This window comes from Ipomoea nil, unplaced genomic scaffold, assembly GCF_001879475.1.
Source record: "Ipomoea nil cultivar Tokyo-kokei standard unplaced genomic scaffold, Asagao_1.1 scaffold2219, whole genome shotgun sequence".
Classification (NCBI taxonomy): Eukaryota; Viridiplantae; Streptophyta; class Magnoliopsida; order Solanales; family Convolvulaceae; genus Ipomoea; species Ipomoea nil.
The window spans coordinates 598,432-623,140 of record NW_017618647.1 but is presented as its reverse complement, the minus strand read 5'-3'; the positions used below and the strand labels follow the sequence as shown (position 1 = coordinate 623,140).

The window sequence follows — 24,709 nt, the reverse complement described above, 5'->3', positions numbered from 1 at the left end:
ATATATATATATATATATATATATATATATATATATATATATATATATATATATATATATATATATATATATATATATATAATATAATTTTCATATATTGTCAGGATATATGATTCTTGATTAATTTACGGCAAAGCTTACAAAAGAATTTTATGTACTAAAAATCTCAAGTTACTCCCTTGGTGAATTTGTCATAAAAATAACTGAGAAATTTGATATCTTCTTGTATTTCAAAAGTTATGGTTTGATTATCATTATGTTTAGTAAGGGAAATCAGAAAATTTTAGGATGGTATGTTTTACATGCTTGAAAAGAATGATCAAGTGTTCTCTTGTTTGTACTGAGTCACAAGTTCCTTATATGAGACTCAGGTTACTAAAAAGTCATAAATGAAGATTATTGAATTGCTTTTGGAATCGAATAATCTTGAAATATAATGGTAGGAAGTTGAAAATAATATTGCAAAAGTAGTTTTAATACAAGAAAATGAATTTCCTACTTTACCCCTAAAATTTTAAATATTTTTTATTTTTTTTTCCGTCAGTTTTAACGGTCAGGGACCAAATGCGCCACTTTGCTAATAACTGGGGGACTAAAAATGGATACGGTCATAACTCAGGGACTGAGTCGTCACTGTCATTATAACTCAGGGACCAAACTCGCCATTTTCCCTTAGGAAAATATCATCATTGGTTAGCATGCCAAAATTTAAAATTACACTACAAAAAATGCCTATATAGTGACGAATTTAGTGACAAACATATTCCGTTGCTACATTAGCGATGGAATGATGACAAATTAATGATGGATTTTATTTTATTTTTTAAATTAACATTTAGCAACGGATTAATGTGGAATTTGCGATGGATATTGTGACGGAATATTTCCGTTGCTAAATACGTAGCTAATTTTAGTGTAAATAATAGTGATGGATTGGCGACGGATTTTCCGAGGGCTGACTCCATGATTTTAATTGCTACAAATTAGCGGCAGATTTATGATTGCATCGCTAAATATTCAAGAATTGTGGCCTAATTGTAAAAAACACTCGCAGTTATCTCTTATAGCTCGACTTATGAGCTTGAAATCATATAATCACATATCAGAAAAATGTTTCAATCAAATCACTAAACTTATCAATGAAGTTGTTCTAGAGGATAATCTAGTTCCTGACAACTTCTACAAAACCAAAAGGCTATTACATGGTATGGGGTTGCTGGTTTAGAAGATTGATTGTTGCAAGAACAACCGTATGATATACTGGGATTTAGATTTAGATATGCAACGTGTAAGTTCTATACCCACCCTCGTTTTAAACAAACCTGCCGTGGTGCTACAAAATGATAGAAAACTAATGTAGCATACAAAATGTATTACTTTCCTCTACTTCCTCGACTGTAGAGGTTGTATGCATCTAATGCGAAAGCAAATGATATGAGGTGGCATGCAAATTAAGTTGAAGTTGGGATTATGAGTTATCCCTCATACTCACTTGCTTGGAAGCATTTAACTGCATTTATCCTGACTTTGCATCGGAAATCCGAAATGTCAGGTTAGGTTTGTGCATTGATGGTTTTTAACCATTTAGACCGTCTGGGCAACAATACTCCTCATGGCCTATGATACTAACACCTTACAACTTGCCTCCTTAGATGTGTATGAAGGAGAACTATATCTTCTTGACCATATTGGTTCCAAGTCCAAAAAACTCAAAAGATAATATAGATTTTTATCTACAACCGCTTATTGTGATGTTAAACCAATTATGGAAAGTCTGTGTTCAAACATATGATATTTCAAAGAAGTAGAATTTTCAGATGCGAGCTGCCCTTATGTGGACAGTTAGTGATTTTCCTGCATATTCTATGTTATCCGGGTGAAACACTGTTGGTTGGTTAGCTTGTCTGTATTGCGTGGACAGATTATATGCCTTCACCTTAAAACATAGTGTTATGTAATTTTGGCTTGAAAATCATCGAAAATTTTTGCAAGCGAATTACCTTTTTCGTAGGAATAAGACAACTTTCTTTAAGAACAGAGCGGTTATAACTTAGGCACTGCTTGTTCGGTCAGGATATGATAGCCTTGTAGAGATTGAGACTTTAGGCCTTAAGAAGGTCACTGAATTGGATGCAACTGAAGTTAATGGATTCATATCCAAAACATGCGGTTGGAAGAAGCGAAGTATCTTTTGAGATTTTTCGTATTGGAGTTCACACTTGGTACGACATAGTTTGGATTTCATGCATATAGAAAAGAATGTGCTTGATAAAATGTTCAATATAGTAATGAATGTTACTGGAAAAACAAAGGACACATATAAATCTAGATAAGAGTTGAATGATTATTGTCCGTAACCTGAGCTGAAGCGAGACCTTGTGACCAAAAAGTTTCCAAAAACTTGTTACACACATGACAAATCGGCGAGGGAAGCATTGTGTGAATGGGTTAGGAATATCTAATTTCCTGATGGCTATGCATCTAATATGAGTCGATGTGTAGATATGAAGAACTTGAAGTTGTTTGGTATGAAAAGTCATGATTGTCATGTGTTTATGCAGAGGCTAATACCGATTGCAATTCGTGAGTTGTTCCCGCCAAATGTTTGGAAAGTTCTTACAGAGTTGAGTTTATTCATTAAGAACCTTACTTCCACTACGATTAGAGTTGAGGAAATGATGAAGCTTGAGAATGACATGCTTCTCATTCTATGTGTACTTTAATGTATATTTCCTCCCAATTTCTTCGACTTCATGGAGCATCTACAATCCACTTAGCTTATGAAGCAAGGATAGCTTGTCCAGTTCAATATAGGTGGATGTATCCATTTGAGAGGTACAATTTTTATCATTTGTTTTATATGTTTCCGAACATATAATAAAATTGTCACTTATATATGTCAATTTTGCTTAGATACCTTCAAAAATTGAAAAATAATGTCAAGAATAAAGCGAAGGTTGAGGGCTTTATATCCAATGCATATTTGGTGGAAAAAGCATCATTGTTCTGTTCATACTATTTTGAGGACCATGTTAGCACGAAACATATAAATGTGCCTCGAAATGTGGATGGTAGTGAATATGTTGTTGATGAACATGAAGAAACTCTTTCTATATTCAAGTATCCGGGTCGAGCATTTGGCAAAGCGAAAGCGAGATATATGACAGATGAAGAGTATAAAGTTACTCAAACCTATGTGTTATTAAATTGTTCAGAAGTAAAGCCATTTATTGAGTAAGAATTCACTTATATTCAAATTTTCTTATGCAATGTGTTATAAATGTTAACCAATTTATTCTTTTAAAGGGTTCATATTGAGGAGTTAAAGAGGGTTCAACCAGACATTTCCAGTACTACCATCGATGGTAAATTGGAAAATGAATTTGCAAATTGGTTCAATGACTATGTAAGACTTGTATATTATGTACTAGTATTTCATATGCGCGATGCGCAAAAATATATGTCCAATATTAATACTTAATGTTAAAATATTTTTTTAAATAATTGTGTGTGTGTGTGTGTGTGTGTGTGTGTGTATAATAATAATAATAATAATAATAATAATAATAATAATAATAATAATAATAATTGTATAATTCATATTAATATTAATGAAGTAAGAATTATAGAAATGATATATTACTAAATATAACTATGATAAATTTAATTAAAAATTAAATAAAATCAAACTTACCATTGAATAATGTAAGAAAAAGATATTGTGTATGCATGTGCATGGTAATAATAAGTGAAAAGATAATAGAAGTTGTAATGGCAGGGATATTTTTGTCCAAAAAATTATGTAGTACAACATTTATAACATAAGGTACAAAAAAAGTTAACAGAAAAAACGGACATAAAACCAGGAACATAACCTGGATTTAAACTTATTATGTTTTTAGATATTGAGCTTCAAATTGTTTAAAACACTTTAATACTTATATGTATTATACAGGGACATGATCATCCAAACAACATTTCAAACAAATTTATAAAGGATCTTGCAAAATGGCCACAAAAATATGTCAATACCTATTCAGGGTGTTGTGTGAATGACTTTAAATTTCACATCATTGGTTATGGTGGAGCTAAAGAAACAATTTTATAGTGGAGTTTGCATAAAAGGTATAAACTATAGTATAGATGAAAGTGATTACTTTGACCGATTGGTAGAAGTTGTACAAGTTGAGTACCCTAGCTTACAAATCAAGAGGACAATATTATTCAAGTATGAGTGGTTTGACCTGACAAGTATGGGCATGGACGTTCATTCCGAGTATAAACTTGTTGAAGTTAATCATAAGCATATATTCAATCCCTATGAACCATTCGTTCTAGCAATGCAAGACGCTCAGGTTTATTATCGTACATACGCAAGTTTGCGTCGTGACAAGCTTGACTAGTGGTCTATTTTCAAAATTAAAGCGAGATCTAAAGTAGACGTTCCTGAATCATCTATATCTACTGAAGAATCACTAATACCTGCACCATTTCAAGAAGAAACTAATGACAATCATGATCTCGTACAAATATATGAAAACCCATTGCATTTAGATTACCCAAATGGTGGGGTGATAGAACTTGATGGCGAATATGGTGACATCGAAGATGAACTTGAGTTAGAGGAAGAAATAGATTACTCAAGTAGAAGTTCAATAATAAGAGATAGTGATAATGGTACTGATAGTTAGTGCATAGTTCAGATAGTAAATGAACATGTTATGTTTATATGTTATATGACTTTATTATATTTTATTTTAGATGAAATGAGGTGGTAGTAGAGCTGGACGCATAAGAGGACGTGGACGAGGTGCATTGGTTACACCTTCAAGTTCTAGCCCTCATGTGACACCTACTGCAGCACCTCCACCTACTATGGTACCTCCACTTATTATGGCACCTCCTCCTACTGTGGTACATCCACCTGTTGTGACACCTCCTCTGTAACACCCCCGATTTTAAAACAAAAAATCTTAAAACTTAACTGTAAGGATAAAACTAATCATTCATTAAAACCATGCGGAAGCTAAAACTAAGTATGGGAATGTCATGCCACATCTATCTAACCATAGATGCACAGGCTAGAAATATAAAGTCAAAACCAAACAACAGTTAAGTATTCATAAGTCTAGGCTCACATGCCACAGTCTAGAACTACAGAAGGAAGCTACGCTATCTAACTCGTCCACTAGCGCATTCTCCTGGATCTACTCAAAACCTGTAAAACATAAGGGATAGCAACCGTCAGCGAATAAAACTGGTAACCCACCATTACGCGTTGAGTAAAATATAATATACGTATATAGAAAAGCATTTGAGACTTTGGAATACAATATATAATCCCTTAAAAACGAGAAAAGAACAACATAAGACTCTACATCAAGTCACTCTTAATCAAAGACCAATTCCAATAGATTACTCAATAATCAACAAGAACGACAGAAGCAACATGCTCAACAACAAGATACATCATATGATAATCAATCAAGAGACAATCACAAGTCACACTCATGAACCATCAGGGACAAGAAACACATTCAAAGATGAGTACCAAGTTCTAACCTTATGCCCTGTTCCAACCATTTTCTCCAGGCCAACCTTATTACAGTTCCAACCTTTACCTCCTAGTGCCACCCTGTACACCGAGTCCAACCTTATTCCTCTAGAGCGATCTGCCCCCCGCCTGCATCCGCCAGCTTTAACCGCCAAACGAGGACACTCGTAGTGTCAATGGTCATGTAGAATAGTACTAATCATGTGATAGTCTAGCTCCTTTCATTATTGTCCACCAATCATATAACATTACATAGTCCTCATCACAGAGGATTGAGACTCATCAATAGCCCAATCAAGTATCAATAAACGGGTACAACATATGTACAAGATAACATCAAGGAATACAACCGATAGATTTCAATGAAAGGCATGAATAGACCATCAAGGCAACGATACATCAACGATAGGCTTTAATCCAAAGACTACTATGATTGGCAACACAAGTTGTCAATCCTCATTAAGAACAAACAAACAACACATACTAGCATCAACAACATTAGGACTAGCATGTACATCAAAAGGAGAAACATAACGGTTCATCCGAACCTCAACGACTTCACATTAATCCAACGAATCACAAAGTGGGACCATAAGCACGATTCAAGACTCATAATCCTATCATGGATACATAGGACACCGTTCTAGACGTACGAAACAACAAAGGAGACACACAAGTGCACAACAATTCAACAAAACGGAGGCCAAAGCATCATGTACCAGTGGGCGGAACGGTGGGTGGACATCCACCTGCCAACCCCCTTTCACTGTACCAGCGGGTGGAACCACGGGTGGGCCTCCACCCGTGGCACCCCCCGTCGGTACCACTACCACCACCCGCAGGTGGAACGACGGGTGGACAGCCACCCGCTGTTCCGCCCGCGGGTACACCATACCCAGGGCAAAGTTCCCTTCGGGGAAAAACATTAACAAGGCCAAGTTCAAGTCCAAAACACCCAAAACCTCACATTCAACAAGGAAATGACTTAAACACATGAATAGCTCAAAAGATAGCATTTAAGAACCCTAGATACAAGCTCTAACATGCATAAACACAAGATTATGCATCAAATCTCACAAGAACATCTAGAACATCAAATAGAATGTCAAGAATCATCATAGCAAATGTAAATAGGTTTTGTAAAGCATGGGTTACCATTGTATACCCAGATACACTTCCTTTCTAGCCCCTAGACTTCTCCTTGAAGTTCCTCCTCAACCAAATCTTCTCAACACAACCAAGCACACAAAGAAAAACCACAACTTAGATAAAGACTAGGCAAAGCTACTCAAAAACACCAACTAAACTAAGATCTTACACTTACTAGTGCTTTAATGGTGGAAAGGTGGATTCTTAGAGAGTTCTCTTGCAAGGATGAACATGGATTTTACTTGGTTTGGAGAGAAAGCTAGCCTTTTCTAGAGAGAAAGTAGAGTGTCTAGTGTTTTCCTTGCCAAGGTAGGAAATGAAGTGTGGTCTTGCTAGGGTGAAGCTTGAATGCCAAGCTAGGGTGAAAAGGCTAAAATACCCTTACTTTCTCAAAAAGGCTAGGAAGATCTCAAAAGGCTAGGTACAACCTATAAAGCTCAAGCTCCTTTCTATTGACTAAACCAATTAACCAAGGAATTGGTCTATTTAAGTCCTCCGACTTTATAATTAAGAAATTGGAAGGGAAAATTTACAAGGAAGGTTTAGAATTAATTACATAATTAATTCTATTTAAGAATTGGATTTTCGGGGTGTCACACTCTCCACCCCTAACAAAAAGCTTCGTCCTCGAAGCTTGGGTGTAACGAGGTTCAACAATCAAGAATAATCGGCTTGCAAAACGGTGATGAGGTCTAGAGATAGGTTGCAAACAAGGTTTAAAGCAACAAGGTTTTCCACCAAGCAAACACCACAAAAACTAAAAGGACTAACTAATCAAAGGTCTAATCTATACAACAAACCTTAGCACACGAGTTACTCAACTAACCTACTTAGAGATTCAAACAAACTAAGTCTAAAGATACAAACAGAAAACAAACAAGGGTTGAAGAAGGGTTATCTTACTCTTCATCTTGGGAGGAGCCACCATCTGAGTCTTCAGAGGCTTCATCATCCGAGTTCGAAGCTTCATCAGCTTTTCCCCTGCTCGAACTGGCTTCTAACGCGGTCAACCTTCGATCCACGGAGGCAAACTATGTCTTCATGAATGTGAAACCTTCCTCTATGAGCCGGTTTTGCTTCCGCAGAAGATCCACCACATGCTTGTCTGTGGTCATGGAGTCATGCTCCTCCTTGGTCCGCACTTCTTTCCTCCGGGCTTCCTCCTCATCGTTGGGGTCACTATCCTCTAACTCGTCCTCACCTCCTCTCAACTCCTCAACTACTGACTTCAGTTTCTTGATGGGAATGGCCAGCTGATCAATTAGGAGCCCCCTCTCGCCTGGAGATTTCTTAGCTATTTCTTCTAAGGTAATATACTCATTACCCTCCACTTGAAACAAATTGCAGCTCTGGAGATTCAGGGCATCAAAAACCATCTTGCCCACAGGCTTGGCAACCGTCTCTCTAACATCCACTCCCTTCTTTTCGAAGATCCAGCTTAAAATCATGCCGTAAGGCAGACTCTTACAGTTATGTCCCACACAATACTACATATGTTGTAGCATCAAAGCTGGCAGATTGAACATCACCTTGTGTTTTAGAAAATAGGCAAAGGTGCACTCCATACTCCCCACTTGACTACTTTTGTTGTTGTTAAGCAACAGACTGTCATTAACAAGCATCACCAAAATCTTTTGTTCTTCAGTTAACCATCTCTTTTCCGACCTCGTGGCCTAAGTGAACCCATCCGTTCTCCCCAACAAATACCCTAAGTAATCCCGGTGGTCTAGGCCTTCCGTCTCGATCTAAGTATCCCTCTTATACTCTGTGCCTCCGGTCAGAGTCAACTTAAGGAGCTTAGCTAACCGACTTCCATTCAGGGCAATCTTAACACCTTTCGCCTTCGAGGTGATTTCCAACTTACTTCCTACCTTTGTCACAACCATATAGCGATAGAATTCTTTCACCAAATTTGGGTAATTCTCGTTCTTAATTGCTAAATACCCATCTAACAAACCTTGAAAATTGAGCACATCCAAAATAGTACTTGAAAAGAATTCGGGTTCAAAAGTTTTACCTTCTAGAACCGAGTAGTGGGCATCCACCCAATCTACCTTCTTGAGAATACTTGTCCTCCTAGGCATTGTGCCAAAAACCCAAACCAAGATGGAGGCTTGAACTCTCTTTTCTTTCCCCTTATTTTTTCTCTTCTCTTTCCGATGGATCGACGGCAAGACAGCGGCGGCAGACGACGGCTGGGTGCGGCGATGCTCGGCGGTGCTCGGCGATGACAGGCGGCAGGCGGTGGTCGGCTGGGCTGAAGGAATCGGCGGGCTGGGGTTCTCGCTGCTTCTCTCGACTGGGCGACGGGTGGGAGAAATTTGGGGAAGAAAGGGGGAAAAAGAATTTTATTTGGGGATTTAGGCTAGGGTTTAAATTAAGGAAAGGTTAAAAGAAATTAAGGTTGGAAGAAATTCAAGAAATATAATTAGCTTGGATAGTTCAAGGGTTGGGTTGGCAAACTATAGGCCCGGGTTTGAAACTTTTTAAAGATAAAAAGAATTACTTTGGGTTTTAAGCTCTAATTCCTTAAGGTTTTCTTAAAACTAGCATTTCCTTCACCTAAGGTGAGACTAAGGGTTTTTTCATTTATTAATTAGATGTTTCTTTTTAATTAACTAGTCATTAAACCTAAGGTTAAGGAACACTTAAAGGAACGGATTAGATTACCTATTCAAATCTACCTAAAACGGAAGGCTTAAGGGAAAAAACACAAAGAAACGAAACTCGAAGGTAAAGAGATTGGCTCGGGAAAAAGGATACCTGCGGTTTCCTCCTCAGCTAGATCCTCAGCTTCTGCTTGCGATCGGCTCATCACAAACACCTTGCCTTGAGGCCTTGACCCGCCTGAAGGTGCACTCCCAAACCCACGACTATTTCCACCTCCCGATGGTCCCAAAGGTGAGGGTCTTGCACTAGAGTGATGCTGGGATGGTCCTCCTTGTTCGGCTGGGTAGGGGCAAGCACGAGCCTTGTGTCTTCTTCTGCCACAGTTGAAGCATTGAAGCGGGTTTCCTTGATAATCTTTCCCGACATGATCCTTACTACACCTCCAACATGAATTCGATCCCTTTCTCACCTTCGAATGTGTCCTTGACGACTCTTGTCCTTGGGAAAAGGTTGCTTTAACGTTGTATTCACCTCTTGTTCTCTTGAAGTTCGGGTTCCCACTCCCCTCAACCCTTGATGATGGGAGGGTGGCTATTGTTGTTGAGGAGGGCGTTGCTCAGCATCTGGGTGATTTGCGTCAGTTGATGAAGGCTTTGAACTAACTGATCGTTGGTGGCCGCTTCTGAAGACCTTGCACGACGTCTCGATGGCGCCATCCTTGACTTCTACAGAAACAACACGGTAACGGGAGGAAACTTAGAGCCCGCACCCTTACCCGGTGCCTTAACTTAAAAGAACCAAAGCTGGAAGAAGAACAAAGCACAGGAAGTATAACAGAAAACGATAAGAGAACTCACAACCCCACCGCGCGTCCTAAAGTTCCTACGACTTAGGTACATAAACACTTAGGATTCGAGCTTAACTTCTTAAGGTCTTACGCTTGAAGGCACTAACCTAGGTTCCAATCTACGTTCTTAAAGTCCAACTCTTAACCTCCTAGGCTCAAACCTAGGCTCTGATACCAACTGTAACACCCTCGATTTTCAACAAATTTTAAAAGCTTAAACAAGAGACAAAAAACTAAACATTAATCATTAAGCAACGGAAGCAACGTCTAAACACGGAGGTGCTATGCCACACCTATATCAAACATAGGTGCACAGGCAGATACTACAACTAAATCAGTCGAACAAATCAACTACTTAGGCTCACAGGCTTCAACAACTATTAAAGGAAGAGATCTAATCTATCTACAGGCCACTAACGCGCTCTCCAAAGCTACTCAACCTGTAAAAGATAAGGGATAAAACCCGGTCAGCGAATAATGCTGGTAACCCACCAACACGCGTTAAGTATCATAATATACATAGATATAATCAGAATCCTTTGAGACTGGGAACACAGTATATATCATTTTCAAAGCCGAGAGAGGGGAAACATCAATAGACTCATCAATCACTCACAACAAAGAACAAAGACCAACACACTCAATAAGACAATAGAACCACAAGCAACAAACTCAACAATAAAGTACAACGTACGACTCACAATGAAGGATTCACAAAATACATGCTCTTAAGCAATAGAAGGCCAGATTCACACCATAACGAGTTCCAAGTCCACATAGGACACAGTCACACCAAGTCATATACCATGGAGTCAGCACCACGGCTCGATTCATAATGGATCAGTGTAGAGGGCTCCAAATAATCAATCATGTATCACGTAGTCATCGCAACGACCCGGATCACATGCTATAGTGTCATCGCAATGGCAATGACCGCAGCCCAATGGAAGCAGAGCTAGCAACTTTAAGTGTATACACCCCATATTGAGATTCCAAGCTCAACGGGTTAGCTACTATCTCTGGCAACTGGAATGAGTTTCCCATGTTGCCCACAAGTAAAGTATCCAAATGGCAATCCGGAGCTTTAAACCCACTACCGGATGCAATCACAATAAGTCCCCACACTATCCACTTTACCAGTTCAATCATCTCATCACATCAATCTATCATCTCAACAAGAGTCAATACACATGGAATCTAGAGATACAACAACACCTAGATTCCACACAAAGTGTGTACAACAGAGGATAAGCTCAACAATAGCTTAATCAAGGAATAATCATACACACGGGATCACATCAAGGTATTTAATCAAGGGGTTTCAATGAAGGACATGAAATGATACTCAATGACAATAATGGACCTCAATCCAATATCAACATGATTGGCACCACGAGTTGCCAATCCTCAATAGAAAGGAACAAACAACACATACTAGCATCAATGACACCAAGACTAGCATGCATATCAAACGGGTAAACCAAAATGGTTCCAACGAACCTTTAAGACTCATATTAGCCCAACGAATCACAAGGTTGGACCCTTAGCACGATTCAAGACACCAAATCCTAACATGGATTCCTAACTCATTGCTCTAGATATACGTAACACCAAGGAGACGCACAAAAGCTCAACAATTCAATCAAACGGGGGCCAAAGAATCACACACGAATGGGCAAAATGGTGGGTAAACAACCCCCACCCATTTCTCAAATAGGTACCCCGCGGGTGGGGCCACGGGTAGGGCTCCACCCGTGGTAGTACCCGCGGGGTACATCAGGGCCCAAAAATCAACATACGCGAAAATTCACTTTCAAGGCCAAGTTCAAGTCCAAATGACTCCAAATATTTCCACACAACAAAAATATGACTTGAACCTATGAATAGCTCATACAATAGCATTCAAGAACCCTAAATACAAGCTCTAAGTATGCATTATCACAAGATCATGCATCAATCACTCCAACACATCAAGAATGTCACATAGAAGCCAATAATCATTCTTATCAAGTGAAAATAGGTTTTGTGTAACATGGGTTACCTCTTGTAGACCAAGAAAACCTTCTTCAGCCTCAAAGCAAGACCAAAGCTCCTCTAGATCAACCTAGAACTTCACCCAGCACTAGATCTTCTACAAACTCCCAAAACTCACAAGGTAGAAGAAAGATTTAGAGAAAAGATGGAGGAATCTTGTAAGAAAAAGGTAGGGAAGGATAGATCTTACCATTCCTAGCCTTGTAGTGTTGGAAAGTTGGAATCTTGGCTTGGGATTTCTTGAAGAACTTATGAAGATCAACCCTAGGATTTCCTAGAGAGAAAGAGGAGTAGGGAGCAAGAAAGAGATGTAGAGAGAAGGGGAATCCTGAACAATGATTTGGATTCCTTGGTTAGGGTAGTGTTTTAATGCTAGCATTGTGTGAAATGACCAAAAGGGCCCCTTCCTCCCAAAACTTGTTAGGAGAAAGACAAAGTCTAGGGTACAAGGGCTAAAGCACAAGGTACAACTCATTGACCAAATTAAAAGAGTAAGGGATTTGGTCAAACTAGGTCCCTCAACTAATTTCAAAGGGAAATTAGGATAAGAATTGTAAAGCCACAAGGAATTAATTAAGGAATTAATTCAGGTTTTAGGGAATGAATTTCCGGGGTGTCACATTAATGGTGGAAAGGATCTTACCCTTCCAGTGCTTTAATGGTGGAAAGGTGGAATCTTGGAGAGTTCTCTTGCAAGGATGAAGATGGATTTTACTTGGATTGGAGAGAAAGCTAGCCTTTCTAGAGAGAAGGTAGAGTGTCTAGTGTTTTCCTTACCAAGGTAGGAAATGAAGTGTGGTCATGCTAGGGTGAAGCTTGAATGCCAAGCAAGGGTGAAAAGGCTAAAATACCCTTACTTTCTCAAAAAGGCTAGGAAGACCTCAAAAGGCTAGGTACAACCTATAAAGCTCAAGGTCCTTTTTATTGACTAAACCAATTGACCAAGGAATTGGTCAATTTAAGTCCTCCGACTTTATAATTAAGAAATTGGAAGGGAAAATTCACAAGGAAGGTTTAGAATTAATTACATAATTAATTCTATTTAAGAATTGGATTTTCGGGGTGTCACATCCTCCTACTATGATACCTCCACCTATTGTGGCACTTCCTCTACCTATTATGGCACCTCCTTCTATTGGAATAGTATTTGGTTCACCAACAGACTCGGCGATTCCATCACCATCAGACTCCACTCCTCCACTCACACCCTCATCAATCACAAGATCATCTATCGGTTGTGATTTGCCTATTATACATGTAGTGGATGTGAGGTAAAAATGTGTTATTATGTTTATATTTATGTGTATAATTTTTTTTATTTTTATTCATCTCTTATATATGTATAGGTTGATACCTTCTCCCACATGTTCAAGTACAATGAAAAAAATATTCGTGCAAAGGATCTACTCTAATGGATATACTTGGAAGAATGTGTCAGATGAGTACAAGGAGTCATACGTTGAGGAGTTTAAGGTAAATTCATGATATGGTTTTGAAAATATTGTGGTTAATTTTTTTATGCTAGAATGTTGTTACATTTCTGTCAATAACTTTGTCCAATGCATCTTATGGTGTTGTTGTAATGTATCTATTTTCCTTTGCATATATTTGATGGATTTGTAATGTTACAAAAATTTTACAAGTGGGATGAGTCCATTGACAGACAAGTTCACAAAGCTTTTTTAGCACAAGCAGGCATACACTATATATATATGGTCTTCAAATTCAAGGCGAGACAGACTTCAACTACGAGACCATCTTGTCTACCTGAAGAAACATGACGCATTTGGGAGGCATATTGGGATAAGCCTGACGTGAAAGCTAAATCTGAACAACAACGCAAGAATAAGATGAGTGAGGTGGCAGGACCTGGTACGAGATGTTCTCAACATACCGGAGGATCTAGATCAGATATTAAGCACTATCACAAATTGGTAATACATTTAACTTAAAATTTATTATTTGTATATATTTTACAATGTTAAATATTATATTGTTTGTGCTTTTTTAATAGCGAGATGGACTTCAAAAGAACCAAATCTGTTTGAGTGCTTTGAGCACATGCACAAAAGGAAGAATGGCATATTCGTTGATGAGAGATCAAAGAAAATCGTTATAAGTATAACGTAGCAATTATATATTGTTAAATAGATAAAATTCTTATATGTCTTTGTATACTTCTTTTATTTTGTATATGATTTTAATTGTAGGAAGAAATACAAACACGACATGATGCTGCAACGCAAGAGGCTGAAGGGTCAACTGAGCCGCCAATTATAAACATGTCACAACTGTATATGGATGTTGTTGGTGGGATAAAGAAACAATGTATTTATGGCATAGGTAGTAAGGAATCCTCATTTATCAAAGAGAATAGTTGTAGTTTATCTGCTACTTCACAACTTCATCAAGATGCAATGAAGGAGATGGTGACCCAACAATTAGAGACCATGCGAGTTGAGATGCAGGCTCAACTACTCATATGCAAGCTCAACTAGAAGCGGAAAGAACTCAAATGCAGGCTCAAATATTTTACATATAATCTATTATTTTTTATACTTGATAATTTTTTGGGAAAAGGATCAAATAGGCCCTCGAACTTTAGCTTAAAAGTCAATTAGGCCCCTAAACTTTTTAAAGGTGCAATTACACCCATCAACAATTCATTTAGGTGCAATGAAGTCCAAAAACAAGTTAATGACCTGCTATCACAGGTCATTAGGGTTCAGGCCACCTTCCGGCGATTTTTCCGGCAAAAAAAAGTGACCAGCAACCAACCCAGATTTACCAAAAATTTCGCCGGTCACTTTTTTTGCCGGAAATTTCGCCGGTCACTTTTGTTTTTTTTTGCCGGAAAATTTGCCGGAAGGTGGCCTGAACCCTAATAACTTGTGATAGCAGGTCATTAATTTGTTTTTGGGCTTCATTGCACTTAAATGAATTGTTGATGGGTGTAATTGCACCCTAATTGACTTTTAAGCTAAAGTTGGATGGCTTATTTGACCCTTTTTCCTAATTTTTTTTAATTTATAGATTAGTCTTAATTGTAATTGAAAATAAAATATTCGAAGCAATTGACATCGAAATTTTGTATTTAAATATGAAATCGAAATTGTTGTGAACAATTTTGTATTTAAATAATATGAACAAAAAATGGCACTTTTAAATTAACTTTTGAATTGTATTATTTCTTTGTTAATTTTTTTATTCAATATATTTGGACAAAAAAATTTAGTTGCATTTTTATTTTGTTATAGAATACAATAACTTGGAGTCGAAATGGATTTGAACTCAATTACCTCAATTATAGAGATTTTTAGATCTTCTAGACTTCTATCTTTATCTTTTAAAGGTCTTTTGTTATCATGTTTCTCACCTTTATAAATAGAAATCTCTATCACTATAGCGAAATTTAAATATTTAAAAATTCTCCCTATCTTCTTGTCTCTCTATTATTATCTTTGTCTTTGCAGTTTACTCTATTATATTTAAATTGCATCTCGAAACAAAAAGAAAATAAATAAATAAATAAAAATGAAGGTCCATATTAAACTATTAGACATGTCCCCTATTTTAAATGGAACGGCCCTGGTGGCTAGGAGGATTGTTGGGTGGAAGCCAGTGAAGGGCCAAGTCTAGCACCCTGCCTCTCGAAAATGTGATGGCGGTATATAAGAAAATAAAGTTTCATTTTCATAGTGAACTATATCTTTTAGCGTAGTAGTAAGCGCTTGATTCTTAAAACATGGTATCTAAGCTAGATCACGGATTTGAATCTCAAAAAGAGCATAAACTATACAATTCCCTAACAATATGAGTTCCTTTAGATAAAAGTAAGACTATGAAATTCTTTTGCCTTTAATAATATAATTAATTTTATTTGTTGTCTTTGGGGTTTACATTTATGGGTTTTTTGGTAATATATAAATGTTATTAATGTTTATACTATTATCATTTAAAACATATAAATGGTTCATTAGAAACAGAATTTCAAGCATGTCCATAGCTAGTCAAATATAATACACCACAGATTTTTTATCCATTGGCACACACACCAAGTTTGCTTCAGAGTTTAGGGTTATTCCCCAATCCCCATCAAACAGGTACCCACAACAATTCCATTATTCCAACCACATCAATCACTCACAGACTTTCTGCCTCCTTTCCCCTTTCAAATTTAATATATATCCAATTCGGGTCTTCGTCAAGCAAGAAAATTCATTTCCCCTTGGCTTTTCGTAAGATGGAATACTGGGTTTGTAAAAAAAAAAAAAATTTACTGCTTTTGTTTTTAACAGATCTTTACATAAGATTCTCAGATCAACAACGTAGTAACGATGCTGTCGAGAATAAATTATTACAGATTGTTCATCTCTCCCTTGTCGTCTTTGTTGTCTCGGGAGGCCTGCAGAATTCAAGAATCAACCAACACCACCCTTCACCCTTCGTATGTAAGACATCTGATTCTATTCCATGCCTTCCCTCTTTGAAGTAGTAGGTATGTTTCCACTTTTTTTTTCCTTTATATCTTTGAATTTGATTCACAGACATGCATTATATTGTATATAATAATATTTGTTGGGGGTAAAACGAGTTACTGTTAATTGTGGGTTGGAGTCAAAATTCTAATCTTGAAAAAGTGGGCATGGTCAAAATTTCCGGCTTATATGGAGCTCAGGTTTTGATTGAAGTCTCTTGTCTAGTTGTCTAGGTCAGTATGGATAAGGCCCTACTATGTGTATACATGTTGGATATTTATTTGTTACATAAAATTACTCATCATCTCCTTATTTAATTATATTGGTCGTTCATAGAATTAAGATAACTTTTTAATCATACAACACATGTATGTAGTAGAAGTTAAGTAAACTATAAATATAATCAAAGTTTTTCACGGACCAGAAAGCTAATTGTTCCGTCAATTGATTAGCTATAAGCCATCACTAAAAAGAATGAGATTTTGCATCATTTAATTACAACTTTCTTGCCAAGCACCTTGTGTTCAGATGATATGTACTGACTTTTCCCATATAAGAGATCATGAGATCGAGCCTCAGTGGATGTGTTAAATTCTTTTAGCTAGTCTTATTATTTCTCGTTCTTTTTCTTTTATTTTATTTTCTTTTGATATGTAGAAAAACATTTTCCACTACAAATAACACTAGAAATTAATAACTATGATTGTCAAGTCAAATAAGAGGATTTTTTTTTTTTTTTAAAAATTGAGATAATTACTTTTTTATAAGTGGGACAAGTAATAATCCCCACCATCATCCACAATTGTGGGACCTATCTCACACTTGTGCAACATGGATATGTCACCACGTTGGATTCATATCCTAGCAAATGAATTTTATATATATAGGAAAATAATAAGTAGATTCCAAAGTGAGTAAAATTCCCACTATATATTTTGATTTTATTAGAGTAAGAAAAAGAAAGAAATAAAATTGTGGCCCACATTCTTGTGAATAAATTAAAATGTGACATATAAACCGGAAGTAGAAAATGAAGTAGAATGTGAGAATATGTGTAATATTACTCTTTTTATATAGTAGGTGTGAAGAAAAAATTTTGAAATTAAAAAAAAGCAATATCTTGAAGCTAAGCATAAGCTTATTAATTGTCACTCATTTGCCAAAAAGTAGCATATCTAAGTGTGTGTATGTGTGTGAACACATACACACACTCACTAAGAAGCAATAATATTAATATTTTCATTACATATATGATAGCACCCAATAATTATATTTAATTTCAAAAGAACTTCTAAATATACAAAGGCTAGGTTGACTGCCTTCCCATAAACATTGGTTTTAAGCCTATACAATTTTAATCATGTTATGAGAGTTTTAGTCTTTCGTGGTTATAGTATAGGTTTAATTAATTTCTAAGTTATTATTTTTTTTTTTTTTGAATGCAATTTCTAAGTTATTTAATTTGCAGCGTAAATGTAATCCCTAAATTTTTAATTGGCGTATTTGGTTTTTACAACTGAGGTTTCTTTAAAACCCTAATCAAATCAACTACTCCCCCAGAAGGACTAATATAGGTTCCTTAGGAATGGCCGCTATTCCTCGTGACTTCCAAGAATGTTATATGTGTCAATAAAATGTAAAAGCAAACAATCAAATAGGTAATTTATCAAGAATGTTATTCTATTTTTGGAGGTTAAATATATACCAAGATTATAATTTAAAGACTAAAAATGTCATTTTATTCTCCCTTTAAAAAATGGCATTTTTCTTAACTATGCCTAGCTAATTTTGATTATTAACCATCGCAAGAGGAGCTAAGTTAGTGGCAATCCCACAAATCTTGATTTAGAACTTACACAACTCTCATTTACAAGGAATTTGGTTGTAATAAAGAAATTAAGTGGGAAAAGAATTGCAATTTTACGGAATCACGGGAGTGGAATAATGTGGAAAAAAAAAAGTAGGAATTTGAATTCCAATGTTTGATTCGTAAGAATAGAATTACTGAAATTTCAATTTGTATCCATAGAAATTAGAAGAGAATAAGTAGTATAAAGACCAAAATGTTCATACTTATTATTATATTTATTATTATTATTCTGAAACAACAAGTAAATTTGTGTCAAAACTATAGTACAATGCAATTGTTATTTGGACACTTTGGATATAAACTTACATGGTATGAACATATTTAATAGCTCCCAAAATTTACTTAACCATACAACGTTAAGTTTTATAAGTTCAAATCCAAAAAACTGCATAAAAATAAAAGTATAAAACTTAGTTAAACATAATAAAATTTTAAACTTTTTAAATGCTTACATCCAAAAATATCATAAAAGGGTATTTTGTCTCAATAATATTTTTTTTAAGTTAGAAAGAGAAAGGTAATTTTGTCTCAACAACATCTTTTTCTTTTCCCAATCAATGCGAAATTTAAATATCAAGGAGAACATGAGATTCTAATTCCATGAAAATGAGGGAGGCAATTCCCTCTAACCAAACAAAAGAATTTGCTCGCCTTCGAAATTAAGCGGAAATTAAGTCAGAGTGGAATTCTAATTCCCTCTAATCAAAAGTAAAGTTATCTGTCTATAATTGTTAATTAGGGTGCATGTGATTTTTTTACTGTGTCAATAGTACATAACACAATAGTATCATACTTTTTTTTTTTTAAACCAATAGTATCATACTTATTATATCAAGTATTATGGTATTATTTTGGGGCAACCCAAGTTGATTGAGTTGGTTGAATAGTTAATTAACTTTATAACTATATAAGGTTTCAAGTTCAACTCATAATAGTTGGAGCTGTTTATTACCTTTTTAATTTTTATGAGCAACTTAAGTTAATTTACATCCTTATGATTCTTTGTTAATTATAATTACAATACGAGTTTCATCCAAAATGTTAATTATATATGGAATAATGATGGGGACGGAGCTAGGAACGGTTGACAGGAATATGTCAAATTTGTTCATTGATTTCAGAAAAAAGAGCCAATCATAATTGGAGTACTTGGTACTTTTTAATTTGTACTCCCTGCGCAAATTGGATTGGAGCAGTTGGACATTAAATGACTTTATATATATAGGAGCACATATATAGGTTATGCATATTTTATGATGTCGTATACCATAATTTTATTTAAAACATTTATAAAATCATCTTCAGTATAACTTTTCCAACTACAAAATACCATTTTAGGTGAAGTCCACATTATAACTTATTCTGATCTAACCGGTAAAAACCAGTCACAAGGAGGTAAATCAGTCTACGTTATTTATAGTTGATTTATTCAAACCAAAAGTTAATAGACAACTTTACGGACCATGAGAGTTGAACTTCAAACTTGTGTTACGTTACGTTGTCGTTACTAGTCAATTGTCCAACAAATTTGACTATATATATGACTATATGTATGTATGTATATAGTTAACGTTTTGTTCTAAAAAATTTTTTGCCTTTAGAGTGGAAACCACCCTATTCCACTACCAGATAATCATTAATCATCAGTACAAGATTATATTATTTGATCATTATCAGCGAAATCATTCTGCACTATGAACCCTAAATCCATTTCGACATAATTCTCATTTAATGGAAGTAGTTGAAGGCCGGTAGGCCATAATTAATTAAGGTATATTCTTAGCGAATACTGGATGTTGTTCCAATCAAAATTGAAACAAAATAAATAAATAAATACATTCTAGGCATTTAATCCTGTATGTCCATATATACTTTAATTTCATCTTTGATTTTGCATCATCATGAACTAAAATGATTTTATCACAGTGCATTTCATGTTCATGTTGTAATACATACATTAATCTCTTGTATAGTAATATAACAGACTAATGCCTAAAAATGACTTTATATAATATGATCTAAATATTATTAATAAAGTGCATTAGTTATATATACACACACATACATATATATAAATATACATATGCTTTAACACTATGCCAGTATTTGCTATCCACACCTGTATATAGAGATTATATTCAACATAGAATGAGCACACAATAGATTTGAATAGTGTAGTTTAAGGATGCATAAATATGAATTCTATTAAGGTTATTCATGAAAACAACATAGTATTACATCTTTCAGTTATTCTTTATAATCATTGAATAATATTACTATACACCATCAATTTTTTTTAATACGATCTCCTCATAGCATAGATTTCATGACATCTGTATTCATATTTAAAAATTTGTCACTTCTAATGATTACACAGATGACATATATAATATTATAATAACAATCAAGAAAGACTTGTAAAGTATCCCTGGCCAGTATTTAATTTGAATAAAATATTTTTCTAATAAAGATATTTTTTTTTTTGGGTACACTTTTCCAATAAAGAGATAATACAGAATTGAAATAATTGAAACTGGAAGGGTTTTAACTACTATATATATATGTATGATAGCTGTTGACAATGGATACAAAGAGTTGCTGAGAATAGTGTCTTATGATGCTGAAACTAATTAACATTCTTAGTTGTTTTATTTGCCTAATGTTTTGTTTGCTTATTAATTTAGTTACAAGTGTTGCTATACATGAAATCAAAGATAAAGGTATAAACAAGTCTTGTTGCTTTTTTTTTTTTTTTTTTTTTTTTCCAGGAATATGTTCTTCACAAACTTCTCCAAAAATCATAATAATTCCCAAAATTTCTCCATATATAATCAATTCAATTCATTTCTAGGAGACATCACACATTAACAATATATACAAAAAACTAACACATATTTCAATTCTTTAAAAGAATATATATATACCTTGAGATTGAAATGTAGTTCATCAATCGCCCCAATTCAAGGAGGTTGTCAACATATCGGTCCCAAGTGTAACACTTCATGTCCTGTAAATCTTAGTCATAAATTAAATTAGATAGTTTTTCGAACACCCTAAGACATTTAAATCTGAATATATAATTCTTGAAAATAAATATCTTTCTTTATTAGTACATTTGAAACGAATGAATCGGAGGTTGAACAGAGAACTCTTACCTTTAGATCTTCTTCCAAATACTGTCTACTAAATCAGTGAGGTAAACCCGTGTGGGCACCTTTAGATCATGACACTACAGCTTGCTAAGAATGATCCATAATCATATCTGTAGGTAGTAATTCTGTCATATTTAGTGTGACTTTTCAAACTCAAATCTTCCTTTAATTTGCCCAAGAAATTAAAACCTGCAATATTGTTAAAAGGTACTGGAAAAAACAGTAACTAGCACTGCAGAGAGGTTCAACCACTCCTTTCCATTTGTGGAAATACCCAAAACAGAAAGGAAATCTCAAAATCCCCAAAGAAAAACCGGCTAAAAATATATTAAAATGTGGCAGATAGAACGAAAATCAAGAGATAAGACACTGACACAAAGGGAAATTAAGAAACCCAAGAATATATAACTATATATATTTATAAAAAAAATAGTTTTAATTTCCAAGAAAAGAAGTGATGAAAGATAAGAGAGGAGGGTGTGAAGGTGATGACAGAAGCATAGAGAGCACAAATGGAGTGAGATGCTTTTCAATTTTGGCAGCGATATTTTCAGTTTAGCATATCATCATCTGTGCTCTCTATCTTCTGTCAACAATACCACAATTGCCCCTCTCTCTCTCCTGATTTCTGCTAGATCTATACTCCTTACCCTATATACTGTACCAAATCTTGCTGCAACCACCTCTTCTTTCCAGGCCAAAATTAAAGAAAAACCAGTTTAGTTTGCAGATGGGTGTATAGAGTTTAGAGAGAGAGAGAGAGAGATCTTGGGGGATGGGGTATCAGTGTAGATATGGCCTCTATTTATAGGATGAAAAGTTAAGAGTCATAGTCTTAAAATTGGTAGAAGACATTCATATTCCTAGTAAATAAAATAAAATAAAATAAAATAAGCTAAACACTACTGCAACTACCTTTTCCAATTCAATTAATGTTACTATATTCACCATGCATGCTGCATATTCAATTCACTCTGCTTTCTTTATGCTCTAAGTTTTAATCTCAATTTAAAATGTATTATTATGCAAGTTGGGCTCAGGGCAATTCGTCACATGTATTTTTAGATTTTTGTGATCCTGTTCTTATAAAAATAAATGAAACCCTACAAAAAGTATAAGCGCAATCTTTAAAATCAAACCATAAGAAATCAAACCATAAGAATCCTACTAATCTACTATCTCCAAAGTCCAAACAAACAGAAAAATAAAAAAATAAAAAAAAAATAAAAAACATCTTGAAACTACCTGGCTAGTGGCTACCTATTGGGTAACTGCTATCGTTTGGAATGCAAGTACAACGATTTGTTAGGGGAAGAATCAATTTCTCAGGCGGTATTGGTGGTGGACTGGTGAATGGTACAGGTTTCAAGTTATCTCGGTAGATTCAAGGCTTGAGACCTTATTGGGGAAACAGAACGATTTTGCCATGTGGCATGCTCAATTAATTAGGTCCTAATTATTAAGAGAAAGAAGTGATTTGAGAAAAAAAAAAACATATGATTTCAAGATTAATTGAATTTTTTTATTATTTTCTAAGTAGCTATGTCAAATATAAATATTGAGCCATTTAAAATGGAAGCTCTGTGCTCTTGGGTAATTTGCATTGCACAAAATCCGGCCCTGATTGCAGTTTACGTGCTTCTCATGAATATATATTTTATTAAGATAATATCAAATGTAAAGGGTCGGACCAATAATATACAGTGAATAGGTCACGTCATGACTTGACTTTTGGCATAGGAATTGAAATAATAATTGCTATTATTATTATATTCATTCATGTTGTGACCAGCTAAGGTAGAAACGGAATTACCGTGGAGTGCAGTCTGGAAAAATGAAATGAAGAAGATGAAAGTGACTGGTAACTGCACAGACTTACCATTATTAGAAGGGATTTCCCTTTTGGGGTTAAAGAGTCTTCACCCTGTGAGCCATATTTAACTCTTTAAGAAACTAAAGTATATATGATGACATGAGGGGAAATGCAGAGGGGATATTTTATCATGTCATTCTGGATACGATCTTGGGTGGTTGCGATTCTGATTGTGATCTGATCTTCAAGGCCGGAAAAACACAGTGCTTTAATTTCATGTAGAATATAATTAGATTTCACCGCCCATTGCATATATAGTACGACGTTGTTTTAATAATTTATTTTCTCCTCAGCTCCTCCCAAAGATCCTATTATTGTTTGTTGCAGCTTTATTTGATTTGTACTTCTCAGACTTCATCATCGTATCCTCTTCATACCCCTCATACCTCCTAAATTAATCTTCGTTTTTGGTGTACCCAAGGGGTGTTTATGTTAGTTTAAATCTAACGATAATCAATAATAGTGTACGAGAAACCTAACCTCGTATAAGCGGAAGCCATAGTTGTATTGATCTCCACCCACAGTTAATGTTCTTGTTGTGATGCTTCTGAACAGTAGACGGTTAGTCATTATTTGCCTCATACTTGACTCAAAATCCTAGATAGTGTATTGGTGTCTACTGAGCAGTATGAGTACCATAACTGAATATGCTATACAATGAATATCTTGTATCCCATCAATCCAGGTTTATATTAGGCAGAGTATTATTGTTATTCAGTCCAACTAGACCAATCGTTATACCCTACACCACCGCGCACCTCCCAAAACGACGTCGTTTTGGGAGCTGCGGTAGGAAGTTGCTGTGATTATGTATATTTGTTCATATAATTATGTATATTTGTTCATACAATTATGTATATTTGCTCATACAATTATGTACATTTTTTATACAATTATGTACATTCTTTTTATACAATTATGTACATCCGGATCAGGAAATTTTTGTGTATTATGTTAAGAGTTTATGTGTATTAAGTTAAAAGTTTATGTTTATTATGTATTATGTTAGATTATGTGTATTATCTTTTAAAAAACAGTATGTATATTTTGTTATACAATTATGTACATTCATGTATAACATTATGTACATTTTTGAACATGGGTTTTTTTTTAAAGAAAAATTAACTGCCAAACACTGGGGC

The 24,709-nt window shown here is 35.1% G+C and overlaps 1 protein-coding gene and 2 long non-coding RNA genes across 3 annotated transcripts; all 3 read left to right on the top strand.

Annotated features, from left to right (window-relative positions):
* The first annotated feature begins 13,929 nt into the window (after positions 1–13,929).
* On the top strand, positions 13,930–14,692 carry LOC109150213. Its single transcript, XM_019298131.1, has 2 exons — positions 13,930–14,128; positions 14,405–14,692. The coding sequence occupies exons 1-2, from the start codon at positions 14,045–14,047 to the stop codon at positions 14,690–14,692; spliced, it is 372 nt and encodes a 123-aa protein (XP_019153676.1). The 5' UTR covers positions 13,930–14,044.
* A 1,402-nt stretch (positions 14,693–16,094) lies between these two features.
* On the top strand, positions 16,095–16,798 carry LOC109150189. The gene is made up of 2 exons (XR_002049095.1): positions 16,095–16,297; positions 16,493–16,798. It is a non-coding gene; the product is annotated as an uncharacterized LOC109150189 (long non-coding RNA).
* Positions 16,799–22,989: 6,191 nt separating this feature from the next.
* Positions 22,990–23,757, top strand: LOC109150190. The gene is made up of 2 exons (XR_002049096.1): positions 22,990–23,122; positions 23,487–23,757. It is a non-coding gene; the product is annotated as an uncharacterized LOC109150190 (long non-coding RNA).
* The last annotated feature ends 952 nt before the right edge of the window (positions 23,758–24,709 follow it).